The following is a 27,263-nucleotide window of genomic DNA, read 5'->3' as shown; positions in this document are numbered from 1 at the left end:
GAAAAAGACAAAGGATAAGTAAACCTTAAACATAAGTGAATGTAAAATTGGCGAGGGGGCAATTCTAAGCACTTTTGTCATTTACATTCATTATTTATTTATTTTTTATTACAAGATATTAAGGGATACATGTACTGTTAATATGAATGAATTTTGTTACAACAGCGCCACCTGCTGGTCAGTTTCCCACCAGTCTGACCGCCAAGTAGTCAAGGAAGTTGTCAAGAGAAAGAAAGAGGCTGCTCTGATGTTCTTCTACTTAGGAAAAAAAATAGAAAACTTTCCCACATCTTTCCTAAGCAGAAGAACATTAGGGTTCTATAAACTCATAATATATTAGTTACAAGGCTACTATTATAGTTAAAGTCCAGTTGCATTTGACTGGAGATGTGTGTCTCCAACCAGTTCTGTGCTGTTGCAGAGTCAGTTCATGGGAAGGAGCACATAATGGGGGACATTATAAAGGCAACTTGGCTCACTTTATTACAACTGCTTGTCTGAGAAACCTTTCTCACTCCAGGAGAAAATGAAAAAGGTCAAACCTAGAGTCAAAGAAAGGAGGTACAGTATGATACTATATAAGGGATAATGGAGAGCAAGCAATTGAAAAAACAGCTGGCAGTTAAGGTGGCCATAGACGTAACAATTATGATCTTTCTTGGAAAAGATGTTTCCAAGAAAGATTGTTAGTTTCAATACACACGTATAGAGCTGAATGGTCAGATATACAGGTAGAAACAATAGAATTCTACCTGTATCTGACTATTTAGCACTAAAAATGGCCCATGTTCAGGTGCCTTCAAAGGCACCCGATCAAAATTTTCTGCCTGGGCCGATTGAGGAGCCGACCGATATCCAAGTCTTCTATCGATATTGGTCGGCTCATCTCCCGACAAACATGCTCTGAATATTGTACGAAAAGTAGTTATAATATCAGAGCGTCGATGGCTGTCAGAGCTCTATAGTGGACTCATGGAGAGAGGAGAAGTAATAAGTAGTAAGAGAGACATTTTGCTGACCTGGGAATTTGGCCAACTGTTTGTATTCTCCTGTGTGCGCGCCCTCTCTGGGCTCCAAGTCCCTGTTTGCTGGAACATCTGCTGAGCCCGTTGGGTCATCCAAGACTGACTCTCCTTCATGCCTCCTTCAGGCAGCCCCCTATGGAAAACAGATCACAGATGGAACACTATTGAGAAGAGATGTTGCCATGGCACATTGCATTTTCATGGCACTCTTTGTCATAGTGATTTGAACCAACTTGACTGGGACATGCTGTGAATTGCCCTGTGTAGATATCAGGGTTTTAGATTTAAGCCATAAGTGGTTATTATCAAAGAACAAAGATTACAAAACATGACACTAGTACAGAATTGCTGTGTTGTAGAAGAAGCTCAAGGTTTGCACAGAACAAGGAATACATCTGTTGTCTCATGTCACAAGTATTGATACCAATCTGGACACTGTGCTGACACAGTAGATGGACCTTATTTGGCTTTTGTACTGAGACTGTGAGTTTGTCCCTAAGATGGAAATAATGACACAGTTATGCTAAAACAAGAATGATGATTGGGTGCCTCTGGATCAGCCCGATGGAAGAAGAAATGGTTTAAATTGTAACATGTTGCAATGCTTATTGTTCCCTCCACGTCCTCACGAGCTTTCGGAACGTATGAGCTGTCATTTAATACTCTGTATTATATTACTCTGTATTAATGTATACCTTAAATAAAGCCGTCTGGTTAATATCCTGAGTGAATCTGAATGGTTCAAGTCAGGACCAGGGAGAACTTTGCGGCCAGGCTCGATTTGAGAAAGTATTTATTTAGAACCAAGGGAAACTTACTCATTGTGGGCAAGAATCATATATCCCTAGTGGAAAATCATATCGATTGACGAGTGACAATATACAAGAATATATTCTTTATATTATATGATATTATCCATAAATTTGAATACGACACCCTGCAGTGGTGATTACTGTTTATATATGTTTTGCAAATGATAATCATGGGTGCTGGTAAGGTTTAGCACTTAACATTCAAGTAAATAGAAAATTATATGCAACGGAGAGTGGTAATGTTATTGCTGCCAAAAGAATTCATCTGTCTGGGTTGCCAGGTTGTCCTACTTTTCTCTTCAAGTTCTTCAACTTACTGTTCTTTTTCAATGGACCATCTAGGTCGGTGATCCCCAACCAGTGGCTAGTGAGCAACATGTTGCTCACCAACCCGTTGGATGTTGCTCTAAGGGGCTTCAAAGCAGGTGCTTATTTTTTAAATTCCTGGCTTGAATTGAAGCTTTAGTTGCATAGAGACCAGGTGTACTGTCAAACAGAGCCTCCCGTTTGCTGCTAGTCCACATAGGGGCTACTAATAGCCAATCACAATCCATATTTGGCACCCAGTAACTTCTGCATGATTCTGTTGCTCTCCAGCTTCTTTTATATTTGAATGTGGCTCACAGGCAAAAAAGGTTGGGGACCCTCGATCTAGGTATTCTCCTAATGTATCTGGTCATTTGAGCTTGAAGTAAAAGGTCACCTTTGCTTTGGTCTAAGGCACAATTTTTTTCCCTTGCTGTTTACAGTATTTTCTAACACCAAGGCATCAATACTATTCTGGTCTGAAGCCCAAGTTTTCCCATTCATAAAGAACTGTAACCCATACCACTGGCTTTACTTTTTATAGATACAGTATGTCAGATCTTTCATCCTAGTACTACCAAGTGTGCATCTGAGATTTAGAATAAGACTTACATTTCTCCAGCTTGGGAGGAGGGTAGAGCATTGATTCCTAAGGGTCCATCCTGTGTGGGTGATGGTGGTTCCATCCTTTGGAACATGAGAGGGGTCCGATTCTAAAATGTTATAAGAAGGGAACTTACCGAACTGTAAATTATTTATATAAAATGGATTACTATCGCTCAGAATGGTAAAATTAAACAGGCTATAAAAAACTTGCAGTTTGTAGAAAAGGAGGTAATCTAGATTTACTCTCAAGATCAAAGCCAGTGTGGGTCAAAATAGGTCAAAGCAGTTACCCTTTCCCCCTACCAGACCATGTAACTCAAAGCCCACTAGCCCCTTGGTCTGACACCAGAGTTGGACTGGTATACCAGAGTATCAAGGGATCTCCCAATGGGATCAGGCTCTAGTGGCCCCAGCCAAGGACAAAGGTCACCAGTCCCTTATTATTTCTACAATAGGCCTATATAACACTGAAATATTTGACACTATATGTCTGCTGAAGGCCCTGTATGTCAGGTTCTCTTGCGGACCCAGTCAAACTATGTATGAGGCTCATTAACTACACTGCTACCTGTGGTTAACAATATTTAGTGGGATAAGACACCTAGCTCAAATGAGAATTAAACAGGAGCTCCACGCTTTTAAACTATATAAAGGAATGAAATATGACCCACTAGTATGAGAGAAAATAGCACAACAGTGTAAAAATAGTGACATTGTATTAAGCTAAAGGGCTTATTATGGGAGGGGTGGTTTATTGTCTTCAAAAGATAACTTCAGATGATTAGGAGTCTGATCAGTCCATGCCACAGGTGTGAGGATACTTGGGATGACAGGAAACTTGAGTATTGTGGTTACTAATCTAGTTGATGTTGGTTGGCTATGGATGCTCAGTTTGCAATTCAAAATGGAAGTGTCAGACATTTTGACATTTATGAAATGAATATGTTGTTCCATCAGCAGCGATTGTGATGTCTTACCTGTTCTTCCTGCAGAGCCTGAAGCCTTTTTGCTTTGCTCTGCCTGTAATACTCCATAATCATCATGGCAGCATAGATCTTCCCAACGGTGAGGTCAGTAGCTGAGAGGGGATAAAGGGACAGAGTAGTTCATCCATCTTACAGTACAGACTCCACCATTTAGCCATGGCCTAAGACCACATGTGAGCTCTTATATCTTGCTAATAAATGGTTTGTTTTCTGGCTCTATGCTTTATACCTTACAAGCTCAATTGCCTTACACTTATGTGGGGTCACTAAAAGGTCCATGGTTTTCTGGGACAAGTTTGGCCAGATAGCCATCATTTCCTTTCTGAGTTCCCTGTCCATCTGATGCTTATCTGCTCCACCTGCAAAACATAAACACAGAAAGACACATTCAATCCTCAAGTAATCTATATAGCAGAACATTGCATGCTGGGAAACATTATCTGCTCTTTAATGCTTCCGAGGCTGATTATTAGAAAACAGTAATGTTATACAATGAGATATTGGGAGCCATAAACATATTTTGTAGGGCAGCAGTTGGAAAGCCCAGTTGTGAAATATCACAATGTTCCATTAACACCAAGGATAGTCCATTTCAGCCTTGAATTTTGACTATTTCAGATGATCAACATTTGGGGAGGGGGGGTAAGTCCTCCATCTGTTATAAGCATAGTCTATTTCAGCCATGAGTGTTGACAATTTCAGATGATCAACACAGTCCATTTCAGCCATGAGTGTTGACTATTTCAGGTGATCAACATTTGGGGGGAATAATGTTCTAAGTATAGTCCATTTCAGCCATCAGTGTTGACTATTTCAGATGATCAACATTTGGGGGGAATAATGTTCTAAGGACAGTCCATTTCAGCCATGAGTGTTGACTATTTAAGATAATCAACATTTGGGGGGAATAATGTTCTAAGTATAGTCCATTTCAGCCATCAATGTTGACTATTTCAGATGATCAACATTTGGGGGGAATAATGTTCTAAGGATGGCCCATTTCAGCCATGAGTGTTGATTATTTCAGATGATCAACATTTGGGGGGAATAATGTTCTAAGGATAGTCCATTTCAGCCATTAATGCTGACTATTTCAGATGATCAACATTTGGGGGATCAACATGTGTCAAGACTAATCCTTTCCACAACACTATGGTCTGTTCCTACAGTCCTGCTATATTATGTGGTGAGTATAATATAGCAGGACTGTCCTCAGGTGGTAAACTGGCAACCGGCAAGGAACAATGTTGGGAAGCATTCATTCATTGACTTACCTTTGGCAATCTTGATGTCCAGTGCAGTTCTAATCAGAGCCATAAGAGTAGAGGTGAAATGCACAGAGTTATTCTCGGCAACAGGAAGATCCATTCGGAGTAGCCTCTGCAGGGACCCATAGAACAATATGTCAGCTCTCTGGAGCACCAGGGCCCAACACATTTGCCCCTTCTATTCCCAGGACTCAGAGGCTCTGATGATATGCTGTACTGGTGCAAACATGTTCCATGGCCTGCTCACCAGAAGTAATAATCTGCAGTTCTCACCCAAACCTATACTCCAGGTCTTAGTTTTGTAGTATAGAACCCAACAATTAACCGTTTCCCCAAATAAATAACATCTTGGGTATTTTCTATGAATTGCATTAATAATGTTCCTGCTTGTTTGGTCCCCAAGACTGCAGAGAATACAGTGTAAATCTTCAGAGAGCCTTTGAGTTCTGTCATGAAAAACCCAAGTGGTTTGTTAACTGCTCCATCACCAGAGAGACCGAAAGTGGACTAGGTGCTGGGGCTAGGGCCCACCCATCTGGCAGTGAAGAAGTTAAAACTGGCAACAGGCAGCACGAGCTGAAGCCAAGATCGTCAGGCGAGAAACACAGGCCAAAATTCTGTACATGCAACGTGCAGGATCGCTATGTGCAACGTGCAGGGACCCCCATGCAAAACCTTAACACTAGAACTCCTACAGAGGGAGGGAGCACAGGGGAGAGAAGGGGGCTGGGGAGTCAGTAGAGAAAGGCGAGAGAGAGACAGAGAAAGAGAGAAGGTGAGACGAAGGGGGGAATGGCGAGAAGAGAGGGAGTAAAAAGAGAGAAAAAGATACATTCACAAAACAGCTGTGGAACTTGGTGTGCAACAAAGATGGACAAGACGCCCTGCATCACCAAGTAGAACTTTTGCCACACTACATTACCAGATGCCCATTTCCTAGCACACCAGAAGACAGGCAAGACAGGAATCATAGGACTTTACTAATACAGGACAGTTATTAGGGGGACAGGTCCAGTAAAGACAGCCATAATAGATACACAACAATTATTGGTGGAAAGGTCCAGTTAAAAAGTCATCAAAGAGAGAGAGGCTTGTTCTGTGGTGACATAATATATAATAGAAGGTTGGAAATTCCAGCAAAGATAAACTACAGGGAGAGAGATTTGTATCAGGCTCTCAAACTTCAGTGGAGGGTGCTACAATAGTCTAGGCCTGTTTGTAAGGTAGTTGTAAGGGTGAGACATATATTAATATGGCATTAAAAAGGGAAAGGGCCTCTAACAGGATTTGGTTTCATGTTGATGTCTCTGTTGTTATAGGGCTATAAGGAAAAAGTAAACCTTTAAAATAAGTGAATGTAAAATTGAAGAGGGACTATTCTAAGCACTTTTGTAATTTACATTCATTATTTATTATCTTTTTTATTCCAAGATATTAAGGGATACATGTACTGTTAATATGAAAAATTCCTTGACTACTTGGTGGTCAGACTGGTAGAAAACTGACCAGCAATTCATTCATATTAACAGTACATGTATCCTTTAATATATTGGAATTAAAAGAAAATGGAAATTACAAAAGTTCTAAGAATAGCACCCTCATCAATTTTACATACTTATTTTAAAGGTTTACCTATCCTATAATAGAGGGAAGGACTTGTAAGAGTGCAGGGATAAGTACATGGTTGTAATAGAGAGTGGGCAATGTAAATAAGGTAAGGCACAGGGCAGTTATAGGCGTGAGAACTTCTAATAGATTAGGGATAGGTAGAGGACTGAAACAGGGGGAGGAGCCTCTAACAGAGCAGGGATAGATATAGGACAGGTATAGACGAGGGCCCAGTAATAGAGTAGAAATAGGTAATTATGGAATGAGAGGCCTATCAGTTAGAGCAGGATTAGGAAAATAACTGTTAGATGATGAGAGGACTATTAACAGAGCAGTGATGGGTGCAGGTCAGTTAATGGGTGGGAAGTCCAGTAATATTATATAGGCCAACATGTCCTTTTGAGGGGGAGGCTTATAAATATGTAATATTAATATGAAATCCATCCCCAAATGAGGTATGTTCCATAAGCCTTCCTCCTTAGAAGCATATAATGGCATGAGGCATTAACAGATCAGTGATTGGCAGAGGTCAGTTATAGGTTGGGGGTACCCATTAATGGGTAGAACGGTTATATAAGGATGCCCCTTGTATAGCATGCAAACCGTATGATGGTACAGGACACATACAAGCCACAGTGATAGTTACTGGGTATTTAACAGGATGGTCCCTGAGAAGGGGTATCAGTAGGTGGAGAACTATTTCAGGGGAAGACCGCTAACATATTTACAGATATTTAGGAGGCAGTATAATAAAAAGTGCAAAGTTTGCAACAGGTTTAGTACTAACTCAAAGGTAGCAAATCAACAGGTAGCATTTACTGGTGAGCTGCTTGAAAGCCAACATTTGGTTGGTTGCTATGGTTTACTAGACCCGACGCCCAATTGGCCTCTTTTCTATTATATAAGCCTATTTATCTGAGCACCTGATAAATAACTCATTTTTGCAGTTGGTTATGGAACTAGTCAAGCAAGAAAGTAGGGAGTAGGGGGAGAGGAAGGAAACAGGCCTGCAGCATCATTTGAATGCACTGTGCACTTACCATGGTGAGTGTGGAGAGAGAAGGAGAGATACACACAGGCAGAGTGAGAGAGAAGAGGGATGCCAAGTAGAAAGAGCGACAGACTCAGCTATACAAAGTCGGGGAAAGTTTAAACAACTGTAATTCTAATCTTTTCCTACGTCGTGACACAGGCCTAGTGCCGATTATCTAGAACAATCCCCCATTACAGATCTCCACCAAACTTTGGTGGAAAGAAGCAAGGATAAAGCTGTAGGGCATTCTCCCAGATGGCTGGTTGTTACAGGGAAAGCTCTCGGACGTTTTCCCAGAAGGCCGGCATTATACCACTTGACTAAAGGCCAGGAGATGGTTCTATTAAGACTATTGAGCCCTGGAGGTGATCATCTACTAACATGCTACCCACAAATTACACACATTTTGCCTTGAAAATAGAATTGACTTCACACAGCACACATTTCCATGGAGAAAAGGCGTTGTAATGTGACATTTTTATCCCAAACAACTGTCTAGATAAAGTCTGCTCCATCTGTATAAGTATACAGCCCTACCTCATAACTAGATTGACAGCATATTGTGCTCTATGCTTAGAGGTCAAAGAATAACCTTAGAGTCCTGATGAATGACTAGAACCCAACAAACAGTCCCAATGGCAAAGCTCAAACTCCATGGACAAACAATGGAAGTCTAATGTGCTGGCATCTCACAAGTTTTTGACACAATGTCCATTCTATAAAATCCATGTACACAGTTAAAATGCTGAAAAGATAAGGACCCACCACAATTACTGAGAGCAAAATACTTATTATAGGGATGTACTATGGACTCTTTATAGGCTCTCCTTTTTATCGAGAGTGGACTATAACAGTCTTTGGTGAACTAGTCCTCTTCCAGTCCTCTCTAAATTCATCTTTTTACTTCCGTTGGACTGCTCTTCTTCTTAAACTTCCAAAATGATCTCCCAGTTTTATATACTGCACCTTTACTACTCAGATGAGCTGCAAGGTTTCCAATCAACTAGAAGAAGTAAACATAAGCTTCTCTTTAGAGTCAATTCTTGTGCACACAGACCATTGGGCTGCTCACTTTAATTATGGTCCTGAAGAGACGGAAGCAGAAACTGAAGCAAAGCCATCATAGAGCCATATATAAATTAAAGTGCTAGGGCTGACGCCATATGTTTTTGCCCATCTTCTCTCTGACCTACCTCATTCCTCATCAGGAAAATTGAAATTATACATCAGAGCTGAAAACTACCCTTACAATGTCACCCACCTTAAACAGGAAACTTGTCCAAAGTTGTATTCCGATCTGCCGAAAGAACGCACCTGTGGGTATACATTCCACTGACATGTACTTCGTACTTGCATAACATGGAGAATTCTGGGGAAGGGGGTGTCCATAACTGTACAGGAGTCCCTTTGTGCTGTGCCTTTTCCAGTAAACGTAAACATTTAGTCTGCAACTGCAACTACTCTGACAGGCCACAGACTTCATATTGCCTCCAGTAATGTGTGTTAATCTCTAACAAGGAGCCAGAATGTCATATTTAGGGACCTCTGGACTGAAACTCTCCATAACAGGGAAAACTTCCTCCTAGTTTTTTTCATATCCATTACAGAAATATGCCATAAGTCTATGCCAAAATAAGTATTCCCCTGTACTAAACACTATTCTTTAAGAACAACCTCTTAGGTTTGCTCATAGCCTTGAAAGAGACACCATAAAACCAGGCCAACAGAGGTATTCTACTAAACCAGGAAAATGTTAGGGTAAAGGCAACAGATTTATGAGCACTGAAAGTTTATACTCAATGTAGGGTTTAATGGAAGTGACTGGCAGCTGTAGTATTTCCATCTCTCTCCAAGACATTTGTACAACATACCATGGGGCACTAGCACAGCGCTGTCTTGTGTCAGACTTTGTATCTCATTATACTTACTACAGAGCAGCAAAGCAACAACCGCAAGGGCCAGATGGAGAATCTATTTATATTTCATATGTTATACAAAACACGTCTCCAGAGACAAACACATACACATTGACATCACATCTCCACATCAAAATACTCCAAAGAATTACATTAAGAGACAAGATAAATTAGAAGATTCCAGCTACAAGAAAGATCCCGGTGTTGAGGAACTTTATGGGTATTTTTAACCCTCCTGCCTCTAAAGCAGAACAACCTAGTGTTGACCAACTGAGCAGCAGAAGGGTTAAGTGATCTATCCCTTGTGGGATAAAAGGGTGAATGACGTACCAGGGGAAAAGGATGGGTTGCACAGGGATGGGGATGGGATGGGGATCTACCTTATAAGCAACTCGAGCAGGGCATTTCTTCCCCAGACCCAAGGGAGGCGAGATAAGTCTGAGCATCTCATACAAGTCTGTGTATTTCATGCGACCCCTGGGAACAGAGAGAGAGGAGCCAAAGAGGCAAGGGAAGAGGAAAGAGAAGATGGGGCGGGTGGAAAGAATCGGGGTAAAACAGGAAATTGAAGAGTATGAAAAAAGGAATATGACAATGGATTGTTGATTGGATTGTATGGCATGATATTACCCATAGAATTAAAAATAAAAAAGTTGTCAAGATGACAGTAGGGATGATGATAAATATATTTAGTGTTGGGGGGTTCATGGGCAATGGAAAGGATAAGAAGGAACAGGGAAGATGTTAGCAAGTGGTGTAGACCAATGAAAGGTCAAAATATCAGTCACAGTAATGGAATTTGAAAAGATGGAGATTCAGGAAATAGTATAACAATGGCAGCAGCAATATTCAGAATGTGAAAGGGTCAGAAGGTCAGAAGGCAAAAAAAACAAACAAAAAAAACAGGAGATGTTGGAACAATGATTAAAAATAAAGGGTATTAACATGTAAGTAAAAAGAGTGGTTATGGGACACAAAGAGGAAAAAGGCAGTGGAGCAGATAAGAGGGGAATAAAAGGGGAGAAAGCCAAATAGAAAGTGAGAGGAAGAAAAAAAAAAAATGAGCAAGAAGAGAGGTATTAGCCAGGACACACAAAGGAGCAGGAGCAGGATTCACAGGTAACTTGGAGAGAAAGAGGGTGAAAAGAGATTAGATCAGGTTATGTCACGGTCTGAGGAGGTGGCACAGACAATGTGCGGAACACCCCCTCACTCCCCCACAGGAGGCAAGTAGTTGGAACTCAACTGACCATATCCAATAGTAGGCGCTCTTTCAGGGCATTTCCCCAGACAGCTAATCCAGGGATGGGTAGACTCGTATGTAATCAGCCCTGATGCCCCATTCTGACAAAACAGGTCTAGGTAGCCCTGGCACATGCAGGGAACTCAGGAATAGGAAACAGTTTTTTCTGAGACCAACAGTAAAGGAAACAATTTTTTTTTCTCTGAATATATCTGCAAGGGTGATAATGATCTTCTTTTTACGGCCTCTCTCCATGATAGGAGTTTGAAAAGACTTTACATTGACCCACCAGTGTGGATTGGGGGATGTTTAGAGGAGAGCAGGAAGGCAGATGTTTTCAGGGTGGTGGTGGTAAAGGAGTGTGTGGGACGGGCAAGGTTTATGGAATGGGGAGGGAGATCCAGAATGGTTAATGAAACCCCCTGAGACCCCTCCACAACCTCCCACTAAATCAAGCAATCCTTTTTTTTTTAAATCTTCTAATGCAGGCTCCCGACTCTACAAAACCAGTACCCAACCACCCATAATGCAGCAAGCCCATGCTTCATCTGGGAATTACTGACTCTTTAGCTGCCACGGGGTGATCTTTCAACCCCCCAAAGTAGCCAAAGAGAGGGGATGCACAAATTTGTACCCAGCTGAATACAGCTTCGTATAGAAATATATATATGGCATATATATATTAAAGTAGAAAGGTGAAAGCAACGCACATTCCGCTGAGATTCTTGCAAGGGATAGGGGCTCATTTTGAAGGATGGGAGAGAGGGGTATTATCCAAGGGTGAGATAAAGAAGGGAATCAGATGAGGGAAGGGAGGGTGGTGGAATTTTATTTGGGGTTTTTTTTTGTAACGGTTTTCCAAACCTTGCAGGCCACCCTGTGGGGGCATTTCTTCCCCAACCCCAGCGGAGGGGAGATAACCCGTAACAAACTGTACATGTCCTTATAATGAATACGCCCGCTGAAATAAGAACAGAGGGGTGGTTAGTTGAAAGAGTGTGAGGCATTTCATTGTCATCCTTCCTCTATTCAAAAGAACTTCTAGTTCAAATCAGTGGGGCTCATTTATGAACACTGGGCAGATTTGCACATGCTCAGCAACCCATAGCAACCAATCAGTGACTAGCTTTAGTTTTCCCTCAAGCTGCCGGTTGAACAATGAAAGCAAACGTTTGATTGGTTGCCATGGGTTACTGCCTGGTGCAAATTTGCCCAGTGTTTATAAATGAGCCCCAGTATGTCTAAACTGTTTATAAGAATATTTGTAATTGTAGAGTTAAAACCCCAAATAATCAGTCTGGCCCATAGCCATTGAATACCCCTTTCAGACTGGTGGTTTATGCTTAGTGTAAACTAACTCCATGTTAGGGGAGCGATAATCAGCCAGACCTGGATTTTTATAAACCAAATACTCCTGGTGTTATGAAAAAAAGATCTCAGATATGCCTGGAGTGGACAATTATCTTCCTAACAACATGGGGGTTTAACCGACATCTCTGGAAGTGACATTTTTAAACAAAAAGTGGAAGAAGGGGGTATGGATATAGAGAAGATTTTGGAATCAAGGTGGCAGTTTTGCTTTACGGCCAACTAGGCTCACTGCAGCTCATATTCTGGTTTTTGCTTTCTACCATAGATTAAAGGAGAAGGAAAGGCTTTGTGCACTTGGGGATGCCAAATGTTAGGCACCCCCAAGTGATTGTATTGACTTACCTGAAACCCCAGGCCGGTGCTCCTATCAGCAGAAAACTGCACCGGCCCGGGGTTATACCAGTGAGCACCACGGAGCATTCCTCTTCCGGCTTCTTCTTTCTTCAAATTTCCTGGGGCAGACCCATGCGCAGTTGAACGAAATAGCAGCTTTTTAGTTAAAGTTCGGCTTTAAGGTCTACTGCGCATGTGTAGCGGCGAGAAGAAAGAGGAAGACGGAAGAGGATCGCTCCGTGGTGCTCACTGGTATAACCCCGGGCCGGTGCAGTTTTCTGAAACCCGAGGTTTTGGGTAAGTCAATACAATCACTTGCACCCTCAAGTGCACAAAGCCTTTCTTTCTCCTTTAAAAGCAAAGATCTGATTGGTTGCTAGGGAGTGTCGGACTGGGATGCCACAGGCCCACCAGAAAACCTTACACCTTGGAACCACTTTCCAAACTATTATTCCTCCTCTCCATTCCTCCTCTCCTCATACAACTTCTTCATTCTCCTAGTCTTTTATTTCTACTTACTATATTCTTCCATTATTAAGCATTTCCCCCATAAAGAAATAGGATATAACCATAAAATAAGCTAAATGGTTAGAAGCAAGAGGCCTACTGACACCTGGGCCCACCGGGAATTTTCCTGGTATCCCGGGGGGGCCAGTCTGTTACTGTTTTTATGTTTACCTGTGATCTGTTGATAACAGAATTACCCTGATTAAGTCCAGAGTATTCATTTGGTTGACTGTCCTTAATGTCTTGTGATCAGTGTTAACATAAGACAGTTTTGGATTAGGAAATAAACAGCCACATATAAAGATTGGAAAGTGGAATTTAGAATCTCAGTATAGGGATGGACTAACACGTGACATGTCATATGTTCTATAATGACAGCTACAGGAATAATAGAAACACAAAAGATCTATGGATATATACAGAGAAGGATGTGTATGGAGATAGATGGATACAAGGGAACTGTGTCCATATGAAGTAAAGTCATCACTTAATAAAGGATAAGTAAATCTTTAAAACAAGTGAATGTAAAATTGATGAGAGTGCTATTCTAAGCACTTTTGTAATTTACATTCATTATTTATGTTCTTTTAATTCCAAGATATTAAGGGATACATGTGCTGTTAATATGAATGAATTTTGTTACAACAGCGCCACCTGCTGGTCAGTTTCCCACCAGTCTGACCACCAAGTAGTCAAGGAAGTTGTCAGGAGAAAGAAAGAGACTGCTCTGATGTTCTTCTGCTTAGGAAAGATGTAAGAAAGGTTTATAATTATTTTCCTAAGTAGAAGAACATCAGCCTCTTTCTTTCTCCTGACAACTTCCTTGACTACTTGGTGGTCAGACTGGTGGGAAACTGACCAGCAGGTGGCGCTGTTGTAACACAATTCATTCATATTAACAGTACATGTATCCCTTAATATCTTGGAATAAATAGAAAAAAATTATCAATGTAAATTACAAAAGTGTTTAGAATAGCACAGTCATCAATTTTACATTCACTTATTTTTTAAATGTTCCTTTAATGCCACAATGCATACATTATTTTTTTTTCTAATTGCTTTAAGAAGTATTATGCACTTTACATATCTTGGAGATGAAAATAATTTAACCATCCCTAATATAAGGAAGTGTATCTATGCCCAAGGGGTGGGATATGTTCCAATTGGCCCAGAGGTTGTAATGGTTTCCTAGTCTATAATAAGGCACATGGTTCTATGGTCACTTCTCCCACAAAAGTGTTGTCAACCTATTTGGGTCCAGGTCTACATGGGAAAGGTTTTGGTGGCACATTTTGCCTTGAGTGGCTATATAGTGTGTTGGGATATCATATATTTTAGATGTTTTTCATGTTAATAATTACAGGTATTGTATCTGTTATCCGGAAACTGGTTATCCAGAAAGCTCCAAATTACGGAAAGGCTGTCTCCCATAGACTGCGTTTTATCCAAATAATCCAAATTTTTACAATTGATTTTCTTTTTCTCTGTGATAATAAAACAGTAGTTTTATTCACAGAAAGGCTGTCTCCCATAGACTGCATTTTATCCAAATAATCCAAATTTTTAACATTGATTTTCTTTTTCTCTGTGATAATAAAACAGTAGCTTGTACTTGATCCCAACTAAGATATAATTAATCCTTATTGCAGGCAAAACCAGCATTGGGGTTATTTAATGTTTATATTGTTTTCTAGAAGACTTAAGGTATGAAGATCCAAATTATGGAATGATCTATTATCCGGAAAACCCCAGGTCCCGAGCATTCTGGATAACAGGTCCCATAACTGTACTATGGCCTGTAGATTTCTAAATGATAAGTTCCTGTTTGGATTTGTGTGACTACATGTATGTGTGGTCCTGTGAGTCTGATCCTGACTGTACTTTGGCACAGCCATGTCTATGTGCAGAGCTAAAGGTTAAATGAGAACGACAGGTCAAACATAAGAAGGCAAGAAAAGAAAGGCAAGAGGAAGTTAAATTAGGGTCGGATGTGCTACAGAGCAGAACAACTGGAAATGGGAGGAAGAGAATTGTCAGTAATAAAAAAAAGAAACCCTTTAAATAAGAAAAGCTTTTTTAGGGGACATTAACCCAAACTACCCCTAAGCTCAGAGTTACTTACCCAACACTCCCAGCCTTACTGGTTCTGTCACTCGCGCTGGGCTGGGGGCAGCACAATCCTTCAACAGGCTGGAGAACTGTTTACAGTTAATCTCTGGTCTATGAAGGGATCGCGCAGCCCCCAGCGAAGTGTGACCTACAGAAGCGCCTCTCTCTCCTCATCATTGTTTGAAAACCAACTAGTGTCTGTTACAGGGACATGGCAGTACTTTAATGAAACAACTGTAGTAGTAATTGAAAAGTGGAATCATTAAGTGGAATTCTATTCTCTACTCTACTGTTTGTTCTAAATCCTGAAACGATGCAGCTGACTAGCAGACCCCTGAAGAAACAAGTAATACAATTCTCAGGTCTCAAACATAAAACGCACCAAGTAAGGGAAGAGGTCCAGGTGCACCCCCCTGAACCTTCAGAGAAGGGAGCGGATTATCGTATTGTAGTAGAGCAGGCACTTCAATGACCAATCTTCCAGACAGACTTGTAAAATGATTTGAAGTTTTTTTGGTACATCAGGATACAGCCTTTCAAATTTGAGCTATTTTTTGTGTACTTTGAAAAAGATTTGAAAATTCGAATATTAAAACTTATCATGTACTGTCTCTTTAAAAATTCGACTTCGATCATTCACCATCTAAAACCTGTCGAATTGCTGTTTTTAGCCTATGGGGACCTCCTAGAACCCATTTGAAGTCAATTGGTGGACTTTGAAAAATCAAAGTTTTTTTTAGAAAAAAACATTGAATCGAATTCGATCAAATACGATGTTGTTTTGATTTGTATGATTCAAATTCGAACGAAAATGGCCTATTCACCAAAAAAAACCTTTGTTTTTTTTAAATAAATTTTAGTTGGTCTTTTTTTATTCGAAATTCAACCCTTGGTAAATCTGCCCCTTAATTATAGGCTGAATAATCCAATATCCCACAGCATAGGGCCAATAGACATTAAGAATACTAGAACCTATCACATTAGAAAAAATAAGTTACCACTAGTGGTGGTCTTGGATATGACCTCATCAAAATAGACCAGCCCCTAATGGGAGGGTTAAATGCCATCTTGGTACTCTCAATGTCTGTGGAGAGAGATGGAGAGTACCAAGATGGCGTTTAACCCTCCAAGATGGACTTGGATATGACCTCATCAAAGCAGGTCGGCCCCTAATGGGAGGGTTAAATGCCATCTTGGTACTCTCCATCTCAAATCGAATTCGATCAAATACGATGTTACTTTGATTCGTACAATTTGAATTCAAACGAATAAAGACCTGTTTGATTGAAAACTGACCTATTCGACCCAAAAAAACCCTTTCTACTTAATTTCGATTGGTCTTTTTGAATTTGAATTCCAAAGTTTTTCAATTCGAAATTCAACCCTTGATAAATATGCCCCTAAGTGTCTGTAAGATACGAAACACGTAAGGCTGTATTCTGATGTAGCTAATAAACTTCAAATCGTTTTACAAGTCTGTCTGGAAGATTGGTCTTTGAAGTGCCTGCTCTACTACAATACGGTAGACGTGTGAAGAAGAACTGTGGACAATGGAGTCTTGGATGGAGGCTAGCTGGCTTCTACTACATTGTTTCAAGACTTTTAGAGCCAGCAGTGCAGATAAGGACAAACAGATACTGTTTCGGTAGCAAGTACATTGTCAAATAACTGTGAAACCATTGAAAATGTATGTATATATGAACATGTTGTTTAGAAGGACTGTACTTTCATCATTTAAATAAAGTTCTTGGGGGGCAGTTGGGTGTGTAGGTCTTTAATGGTTCTGTTTTCTGGTTGGTATTGGACCTCTAGTTCAGGCTGAACTTAGCAATAGATACATGGAGAAGTAATTGTTGGTGCTGCAGGAATGTTGGACCATATGTAAAGAAAAGATAATGGGTAGCACCTTACACTGTTTGAGATATGGGAATGTTGGACCATCCACAACCTAAAGCCGGTTGCTGCAACTGTCATGCCAAGATGAATATAGACAATATAAGGTGTGAATCCAACTAACTGCCTGAACAGTAGCAATAAACACTGCTCCATCTGTGTATAGAAACCACTTTGGCCAGAACTGTTCCACCTCCAGTGTTATTCTTAATGCCCACAATAACTAAGTGTCATGCCAACACAGACATACCGGACTAAGCACATGCTAACTGTCAGACAGATGAATATAGTGGAACAGACAGGAACACAACACTGCGTGAACATGATTAAATGTTAGGACTAAGTGTAAAAAATTATATTTTGGGGAAATACTCAAAATGATATCCTTTAAAGTGCAGGTCGTCTTTAATCTAACTTCTAGTATGTTGTATAGTGAAAATAAAAGTGATAAGACAAATTGCATTAGGTCTGGCCAAAATCTATTTCATATTTAAATTGACAGGTTATAGGCCCGAAAAATACCTTTCTCTTTGGTCTCTGGGGATACTGGGACCTTAAGGAAGAGCACTTTGGTGCCCCATATAGCTTCCACCTTCCATACTGCAAACCCCTACAGGTGTGGGACCTGTTATCCATAATGCCTGGGAACTGGGGGAGATCTTTCCGTAATTTGAATCACCATATTTTAAGTCTACGAAAAACATTGCTTTGCCTCCAATATGGATTAATTTTATCTTAGTTGGGGGTCAGGCACAGAGTACTGTTTTTTTATTACAAAAAAAAAAATTCACTTATTTGCTTAAAATAGACTCTATGGCAGATGTCCTTTCCGCAATTCAGAGCTTTCTGGATAGTGGGCTTCCAGAAAATGGGTCCTATACCTGTATTATAGTATGTTGTAACATGAACTATGTATGTTAGTATGAAAGAAAAGGTTTTATATTAGGTATTTTTATTACTACATTTGACCCATTGTCTTCATAGTTATAGTATAGGTATGAGATCCATTATCTCCAAAGCTCCAAATTACAGAATACTCTTCTCCCATAGACTCCATTATAATCAAATATCCAAATATTTAAAACTTTTTCTGTGTAATAATAAAAAAGTAGCTTGTACTTGATCCCAACTAAGATATAATTAATCCTTATTGGAAGCAAAACCAGCCTATTGGCTTTATTTAATGTTTATATGATTTTCTAGTAGACTTAAAGTATTAAAGTTCCAAATTACGGAAAGATCCCTTATCCGGAAAACCCCAGGTCCCGCCCATCCTGGATAACAGGTCCTATACCTGTAATAGAAAATCAGAACCGTAGTCCAATAGCACGTCTGTGTTTATGTTATCCAATAGATCTCATGATTGTCAGGCTCAAGGTTTATTGATGCAACTATTGATTTTTTTCTTCTAATATGAAGCAAATCAGGTTTTAGTTATAGGAATTTGCGACCTTGCTGAATGTTGTACTGGGAATTGTGCTCATGACTGCGCTTCTACAACTTAACACTGAGGGGCAGATTTATCAAGGGTCAAGGGGAAATTTTTGAATTCAAAAAATTCAAATTTCAAGCTATTTTTTGTGTACGTCGACTAGGGAATAGTCCAAATTCAATTCAAATTTGAAAAAAAAATGTATCATGTACTGTCTCTTTACAACCTGCCACATTGCTGTTTTAGCTTATGGGGGACATCCTAGGTGGGCTTTGAAAAATCTAAGTTTTCTTTGGCAAAAACTTTGACTCGGCAATTACTTCGATTCGTACTAGAGTCCTGCAGCGGGTCGGGTCAGCGTTTCTGTGGGTTTGCGGGTCAGGCCGTGGGTCTTCTCAATAGCGATTTTTACTCCTTTTTTTCTGATCACTCCTACTTCCAATGACATCACTTCTGGTTTACGACAGCACTTCCTGATTCTTGGTGGTGCAGCGGGTCGGGTTGCGGATAAGGTACTTGCGAGTCTGGTAGCCAGTCCAAGCAGGTAAGAATGCAGGTTGCGGGTCCGGGTTGCAGATTGCAGGTTGCGGGTACGGGTCGGGTATGGGTTCCAAAAAATGGACCCGCGCCGTACCATTTGAATTCAGCCGAATACGGACCTATTCGATCAAAAACTGACTTATTCGGCCAAAAGAAAACCTACTTAATTTCTGTTGGTCTTTTTGAATTCGAATTTCGACGTTTTTTTAATTCGAAATTTGACTCATAATAAATATGCCCCTAATAGATATATAAATAGTTGTGTGGACAATGTAGTTCTTTGAGGTGTACATGGATGCCTTTGTGCGTGTGTGTGTATATATATATATATATATATATATATATATATGTATGTGTGTATATATATATATATATATATATATATATATATATATATATATATACTGTGAAATAGCAGTTAGAGGAGAGCACTCATAGAAGCAGATACTGCTAAAGCATTTTATTATTGACTACAAATCACACGACATGTGTGACATCTGAAGTGCCTGAAACATGTTGTGTGATTTGTAGTCAATAATAAAATGCTTTAGCAGTATCTGCTTCTATGAGTGCTCTCCTCTAACTGCTATTTCACGGATCAATATGGGATTGCGGTAACCCTTCATTGAGGATTGAAGCACTAACAAATTTATCCTATCACCGGCAGAGCATTTTTTTTACTTTATTATATAGGAATAATGATAGAGGGAAGGTTAGCAGTGTCTGCATTGTTGCAGTACATAGATCAAACTCCCATATTTTCCCATTAGATTGTGTGTATATATCCCCAACCTTTTATTTACCTGTAAGGCACATTTAAGTGTAAAAAGTAATAGGGAGCATGCATGAAAAATATTCCTGGGGAGGGGAGGAGCCATATAATGGCTGTGATTGGCTATTTGTTCCCCTATGAGGAGACTGGCGGCCTACAGGAGGTTATGTTTGGCATGTTGCTCACAAGCTCCTGCTTGGGCATCACTGGTCTACCTGTTGTTTCCTCTAAGTAGTAATAAATCAGTTCCACTGTTGTCTGGGCTTACTAAGTTCCTGCTTCGATCAACCGAGCAGATTTGTGATTTTCAATATGTATCATCAGATCATGATCTCCTTGGTTCTTTGGTCTCTTTGATCAGCTTTATGATTGGCTTCTTTCTTTCTGCCTGTCTGATTGGATGATAGGCTAATGATATTCTTGAGTAGATTTTCTGCATGGTATTTTTTCTACTCATTTTAGATTCTTTCCTTATCAACCAACTCCATTTATTGTCTAGTAATCCCGTGTCATTGTTCTATCCTACTGTAATATTGAGTCTCCTGGTTCTCACAGCCTAGTTGTTCTAACTCTGGCTACTTATGCACATTGCATCCCCTTCTGCATTGTTAAAAACTCACCAAGCAGCAGGATCATACTCCGCCCATACTCGCACGTATTCATCAAGGTGATGAGGGCCCAAGATGGATGAATCCCGGGTCAGATATTCAAAGTTGTCCATGATGACAGCAACAAACAGGTTCAACATCTGCAGAGGAATGGAAGAGAGATAGACTATAGGTTCCATGCAGGATGCTGCCACTTTGCAAAGTGATCTGTCTAAACTGGAAAACTGGGCAGCAAACTGGAAAATGAGGTTCAACGTTGATAAATGCAAGGTTATGCACTTTGGCAAAAATAATATAAATGCAAGTTATACACTAAATGGCAATGTGTTGGGAGTTTCCTTAAATGAAAAGGATCTAGGGGTCTTTGTAGATAACACGTTGTCTAATTCTGGGCAGTGTCATTCTGTGGCTACTAAAGCAAATAAAGTTCTGTCTTGCATAAAAAAGGGCATTAACTCAAGGGATGAAACATAATTATGCCTCTTTATAGGTCCCTGGTAAGGCCTCATCTGGAGTATGGGGGCAGTTTTGGACTCCAGTCCTTAAGAGGGATATAAATGAGCTGGAGAGAGTGCAGAGACTAAGTGCAACTAAACTGGTTAGAGGGAGGGAAGAGTTAAATTATGAGGGGAGACTGTCAAGGTTGGGGTTGTTTTCTCTGGAAAAAAGGCGCTTGCAAGGGGACATGATTATACTTTACAAGTACATTAGAGGACATTATAGACAAATAGCAGGGGACCTTTTTACCCATAAAGTGGATCACCGTACCAGAGGCCTCCCCTTCAGACTAGAAGAAAAGAAGTTTCATTTGAAGCAACGTAGGGGGTTCTTCACAGTCAGGACAGTGAGGTTGGGGAATGCACTGCCGGGTGATGTTGTGATGCTGATTCAGTTAATGACTATAAGAGGGACTTGAATGATTTTTTGGACAGACATAATACAAAGGCTATTGTGATACTAAACTCTATAGTTAGTATAGATATGGGTATATAGAATTTTAATTAAAAGTAGGGAGGGGTGTGTGTATGGATGCTGGGTTTTCATTTGGAGGGGTTGAACTTGATGGACTTTGTCTTTTTTCAACCCAAATTAACTATGTAACTATGTAAGACTAGTGGTGATCATAGCTGCCAAAAATGTACATGGATCCTCTTAGTGAGGAACTGGTCCTCATGGAGTAACTAATCAGCAAAAGTCTACTAAGGTGTCAAGATGCTCCTGCTGACCTTGCTTTTGCTCCCCTCATGGCTTATAAAAGTGAGACAGTGATGTTTAGAGAGTTATGCTTGGGCATCTTTCATTTACACAGAGGCCCAAACAGCCCCTCAGGGGCTCGATAACTAGTTAATGTCTATGGCATCTTATTGGAGCCCCTCTGGCATTTGCCATTTATCTGGAGAAACTGGAACAACAGCAGATGAAGAAGCTTTTTTAGGGTATACTAGTAAAATATAGGTAGAAAGGAAAGGAAGGAAAGAAAGAGGGCAGGCCGTGGGGTAAGCAGCAATCTTAGCTATGAGGAAAGACTGGCCAAATTGGGGATGTTCACACTGGAGAAGAGGCGCTTAAGGGGTGATATGATAACTACATGTATGTATAAATATATAAGGGGATGATATAATAATCTCTCTAATGCTTTATTTACCAGTAGGTCTTTCTAGCTGACACAAGGTCACCCATTATGACTATTGGGAAGGGGTTTGTTACAGTGAGAGCTGTGAAGATGTGGAATTGTCTCCCTGAATCAGTGGTACAGGCTGATACATTAGATAGGTACAAGGAAGGGTCGGATGCTTTATTCACCAGTAGCTCCTCCCAGCAGACAGGAGGGAGCCAATGAGATTAGAGGAGGGAAAGGGGTGTTACAGGGAGAGCTGGGAAGTGAATCAGTGGTACAGGCTGATACATTAGATAGGTATAAGAAGGGGTTGGATGGTGTTTAGCAAGTGAGGGAATACAGGGATATGGGAGATAGCTCATAGTACAAATTGATCCAGGGAATGGTCCCATTGCCATTTTGGAGTCAGGAAGTTATTTTTCCCCCTCTGAGGCAAATTGGAGAGGCTTCAAATGGGTTTTTTGCCTTCCTCTGGATCAACTGGCAGTTAGGCAGGTTAATATAGAGTTTATAAGTTGAACTTGATGGAAGTGTGTCTTATTTCAACCTAACTTACTATGTTACTATGTAAAACATTACCCTGGGATTATTATAACAGTTTATTATCTAATTGTTTTTTCATCTTTTATAATCTTCACTCCATAAATAATTACTTTATTATCTAATTGTTTTTTCATCTCTTATAATCTTCACTCCATAAATAATTACTTTATTATCTAATTGTTTTTTCATCTCTTATAATCTTCACTCCATAAATAATGACACCACACCAACAAGTTATTTTGAGGCTTCCACCAGTCATCTCTCTTGCTTACTCACCAGGAAGGAGCAGAGGAATATAAATGACACAAAGTAAAAATAAGCGAATTCGCTGCCGCACTCCTTTTCTTTTAATCCGGACCCATTGTCGCATGGCCTTCCACTTAAACAGGATAACATGATTTCATGCCAAGCCTCACCCGTGGCGCTGCTACAGAGGCGAAAAGACAGCGCACAATCATGTCAGAAGTCTTACTTACCAACTATGTGTGGTTTCATTTCACTTCATTGCACGATAGACTTGCTTATTGAATGGCCTCATGTCACTCTTAGGTGCGCATTCTTCTTCTTACAAAAAGTAACCAATACCCTTTCTAATTCTCTCATAAATATCTACTGTACTTGAGAATCTAGTGTTCTCCTGCATGCATAATACTCAATGCCCAAATTTTTCAAATTGATTCTGATAGATTTAGGAATAATGTGGCATTTATTTTTGCACTTGCATGCTGCCTAGTTACTTAAATTGCAGGTAGACGGTCCAAATGAATATTCCTGTGTTCATCAGTTCTGTATCTTGGTATTTGTGGACTGTGCTATTTATGTTTCCTCTCTTAGGGTCAGAGCACACAGGCAGATTTGGGGAGATTAGTCGCCCGGCGACAAATCTCCTCTTCTTCAGGGGGTCTAATCACCCAAAACTGCCGGCTAAAATGTAAATCGTCGGCGGGATGACACTCGGAGCGATTCGTTTTCCAAAGTCACCCGAAGTTTCCTCGTGAGGCAACTTTGGGCAACGGGTGCTGGCGTAAATTCGCTAGCAAAGGAGATAGACTCTATCGCTACTTCGCACTCTAACGCCAGGTGAATTTTCGCTCTGGCGAATGGACGCAACTATGCAAATTCACTAAGATGCAGATTTTAACGAACGTTACCTCTTGCGCCAAACTTGCCTTCGCACCTCAGACCAGGCGAAGTGCAATAGAGTAGATAGGACTTCCACAAAAAAAAAATTAACATTTTTCTAAGTCCCAAAAAAACGCTGGCGACTTTTCAGTTTTTCAGGGTGATAGGCTGCAAAAGATTGTGAAATTTTTAGGGTACCTGGCTTCCCCCCTACATTTCCTAACATGTGACACATAAACTATACACTGGGCTCATGTGTAGGGCAATATAACAACACATATTTTATTAAGGTTCCCTGGGCTTGTGTAATGTAATGTATTTGCTGCAACATATACGTCCATTGAAATTTAACTTCCTGGCCTATTGAAATTAGCCAACGCTAGCGCAACTTCGATTTGCTTGCCGAATTAACGCTAAACAAGCTTCGCCATTGGTGTAACTTCGCATTTTAGTGAATTAGCAGTGTCCTGGCGAATTTTCACCTGGCGAAGTGTGGCGATGTGGCGAATTTCCAGAAGTTAGTGAATTTGCCCTAAGAGAGGAATCATGAATAGCACAGTCCACAAAGATCCTTAAAGTTGTTTTAACTTCTAAGGTTTCCTGATCCCAAACATTCTACTATCTGTTGGGGTTCAACGAGCTTCTGATCAAGCAACTCAACCTTTCTTGCTTTCCACTTTTTATTACATCTTTGGCCTTTCAAACCTGCATTATGACATTGTGCTCATGGCACCCGAATGTAGTTGTCTACTTGTGCTCTCCCTGACCTTCAAAACAAAATATGAGAATGTTTTAATGTAGTCCCTTCCTGGTGGCTACATGTAGGATATGGTTGTAGAAACAAGAACAAAGATTGCTGCCTTAGCAACCAATCAATAGCTAATCTTTGCGATCTAGTCCAGATATAATAATAATAATAATTTAGATAATGGAAACTGTGCACCATGTGCTTTCATAACCATTGAACTGATACAATATTATTTCCCTCTTTGGTGTCATTACTTACCTTCATTCGTCAGATAATGGGGGTGAATGAGCAGAAAGAGAGAAACTCACCGGAAGAGAAGCATCAGAGCTTGGAAAAAGGTGCGGAAATTATTGTGTTCGGTTATAGCTGTGTCATCGTCGTCTTCATCCAAGGCAATGTTACCAAACACCTACAAAGGAAGGCATGAATGTGGTATAGAGCGAATGCCAAGATATGGAGTAAGAGATGGGAGTTACTAATAACACTACTATGACATTATCATATGTAGCCACACAAACAAAACAAGAAATATTTGACTAATACTGGCGAACCTGAAATACAATGTAGGTACATAGAAAGAAACCACAGAGGAGACACCGTCGCACATGAACATCCACACCGAGACAGATAGTATTGTTTGAATAGCCATGTACATATAAACAAACATAGACTAAATAGAAAGACACACAAAAAATGGGTTCCAGCACGGACCTGCATGCCGATGATGGCATAAATAAAGAACAGCATAGCGATCAGGAGGCAGACGTAGGGTAGAGCCTGTGAGGGGAGAGAGGAGGAGGTGAGAAACAGGCCAGCTCCAATCACTCAGATCCAGAGCCAGTCATCATAAACAAATAAAGAACATTATCAAATTTAACATTCATTCCTCCCTGAAGAGTTTTTTCCAAAGCATCCAGACATCAAGCACCCAGAAACCAGACATCTAAGTTCAGCACCCATAATGCTGCAGTCAACTCCCCTCCTGATTCTATCATGTTCCTCCTGCCAGCTCTGTGGTCCTTCGCCTAGCTCTATGTTTTTTTGGATACTGCTTTAAAGGATACGTAAAACTTAAAAATAAGTGAATTTGAAACTGATGAGGGGGCTATTCTAAGCACTTTTGTCATTTACATTCATTATTTATTTTCTTTTTATACCAAGATATTATGGGATACGTGTGCTGTTAATATGAATGAATTTTGTTCCAACAGCGCCACCTGCTGGTCAGTTTCCCACCAGTCTGACCACCAAGTAGTCAAGGAAGTTGTCAGGAGAAAGAAAGAGGCTGCTCTGATGTTCTTCTGCTTCAGAAACATGTGAGAAAGGTTTCTAATTCTTTTCCTAAACAGAAACTCCATGGGAACTCAACATCCCTAATGATCTAGAAGGTTATAGACAAGACAAATGCCCCATATCTAAAATAACAACAAGAGGAACACAACAGCAACAGCAAACCTTTGTTAACTATAATGTAGACAACAACGACATGTACAATAGCTCCACGCCTCAAGCAAACATGTATCGTCTAGATCAGTGTTCCCCAACCGCTGGCTTGTGAGCAACATGTTGCTCTCTGACCCCTTGGATGTTTCTCTCAGTGGCCCCTAAGTAGGTGCCTTTTTTTGAATCCTTGGCTTAAAGGGAAGCTTTCATGGCATAAAAACCATGTGTTTTGCCACAGAGCCTCTTATGGCTGCAAGTCAAAATAGAAGCTACCAATGCCCAATCACAGCCCTTAATTGGAAGCCCCCTTTTTGCATTCTTATGTTTCTCCCCAACACCATCTTACACTTGAACGTGGCTCACAGGTAAAAAAGGTTGGGGACCCTTGGTCTAGATGCTATCATCACATTATTGTAAATTTTCCTTTCTGTTAGTTATCCTTTCCTGTTTCCCCAAACTCTCGCTGTCTAATTTTTTAAAAAGATCTTTAAATTTCTCCACTATAAATAAGGGAATGTCTGACTCTTCCAGGCAGACAATCAATGATTTTGCCCTGACTTTTGGCACCCAAAGTGCAATGAAAGAAAATGCTGTCTGGAAGTTTCCAAAAAATGATTACACTGCTCTTTAACGTGAGGGGATTAAGGTGATTAAAAAAATATGCTTCAGCAAGCGGAAAAAAAAGGAAATTGTAGTCATTATCACCAAAACAATGAAGTCACTAAATTAGATACTCAATATAGCCGGTGTTTTGAGGATTAAATAAATGTTTTGTTGGATGATAGACCCACTTCAATCCCAGAGAATCCAGCACAGAGACGTACAATAAAAGCACAAAGATCTCCAATTCCAGAAACATCTTGAAAGCAGCAGAAAAGCTACATACGGGCAAACATTAAACAAAACAAAGAACAGTAATGGCAACTAAACTTCTAGAGTATTTGAGAAAACAGCCATCACAGCTAACATACAAAGAAAACCAAACCATTTGCTACAACTATCCCCTAAACATCAGAACACAGACTTAACATACAAAAATATCTGTGGAATCACCTAAATCTGCAAAGGATAAATAACATTATTCTGGTGTGGTCTACTAAAATAAATATGACGAGTTAGCAATCAGGTTCTCAACCTCAAGGGATATTGGAAAGTTGTCCAGCAAACAAGAAGAGCCCAAAAACAATTCCTGGAAATCAGCAGCTGACAAAGTACTGTCCAGCTCAAATCTATCAACCACAGAGAAGAATCCCACATATGGATCATATTTGAAAATATTCTAAGGACGTTTAAAACACAAACTTCCAGAATAAGGTCAGATTTCGCTCACCATATCAGTTATCAGAAATACTCAGCCTTCTAAGTTACACAAACGCTGAACTAGAAGAATGGGGTCACATAAAGGGAATAATCAGGAAAAC

The 27,263-nt window shown here is 40.2% G+C and overlaps 1 protein-coding gene across 14 annotated transcripts in view; it reads right to left on the bottom strand.

The window, feature by feature from the left end:
• Positions 1 to 27,263, bottom strand: part of cacna1a.S (calcium channel, voltage-dependent, P/Q type, alpha 1A subunit S homeolog) — a 179,159-nt gene that overhangs the window by 15,954 nt on the left and 135,942 nt on the right. For 9 of the 14 annotated variants that reach the window (XM_041588923.1, XM_041588910.1, XM_041588915.1 and 6 more), the window contains 10 exons: positions 25,111 to 25,176; positions 24,708 to 24,808; positions 22,806 to 22,956; positions 20,381 to 20,508; positions 11,668 to 11,764; positions 5,010 to 5,115; positions 3,987 to 4,094; positions 3,727 to 3,827; positions 2,756 to 2,856; positions 1,020 to 1,158 (listed from right to left, as the gene is read on the bottom strand). In XM_041588923.1, the coding sequence (XP_041444857.1) occupies positions 1,020 to 1,158; positions 2,756 to 2,856; positions 3,727 to 3,827; positions 3,987 to 4,094; positions 5,010 to 5,115; positions 11,668 to 11,764; positions 20,381 to 20,508; positions 22,806 to 22,956; positions 24,708 to 24,808; positions 25,111 to 25,176 (1,098 nt within the window). Of the gene's footprint in view, positions 1 to 1,019; positions 1,159 to 2,755; positions 2,857 to 3,726; positions 3,828 to 3,986; positions 4,095 to 5,009; positions 5,116 to 9,940; positions 10,038 to 11,667; positions 11,765 to 20,380; positions 20,509 to 22,805; positions 22,957 to 24,707; positions 24,809 to 25,110; positions 25,177 to 27,263 lie in introns of all 14 variants that reach the window. The other 5 variants (XM_041588912.1, XM_041588916.1, XM_041588917.1 and 2 more) reach the window with 1 other exon arrangement.

The sequence above is a fragment of the Xenopus laevis genome, chromosome 3S (genome assembly GCF_017654675.1).
Source record: "Xenopus laevis strain J_2021 chromosome 3S, Xenopus_laevis_v10.1, whole genome shotgun sequence".
In the NCBI taxonomy this organism is placed as follows: domain Eukaryota; kingdom Metazoa; phylum Chordata; class Amphibia; order Anura; family Pipidae; genus Xenopus; species Xenopus laevis.
This window is presented reverse-complemented; position numbering and strand designations above follow the sequence as displayed.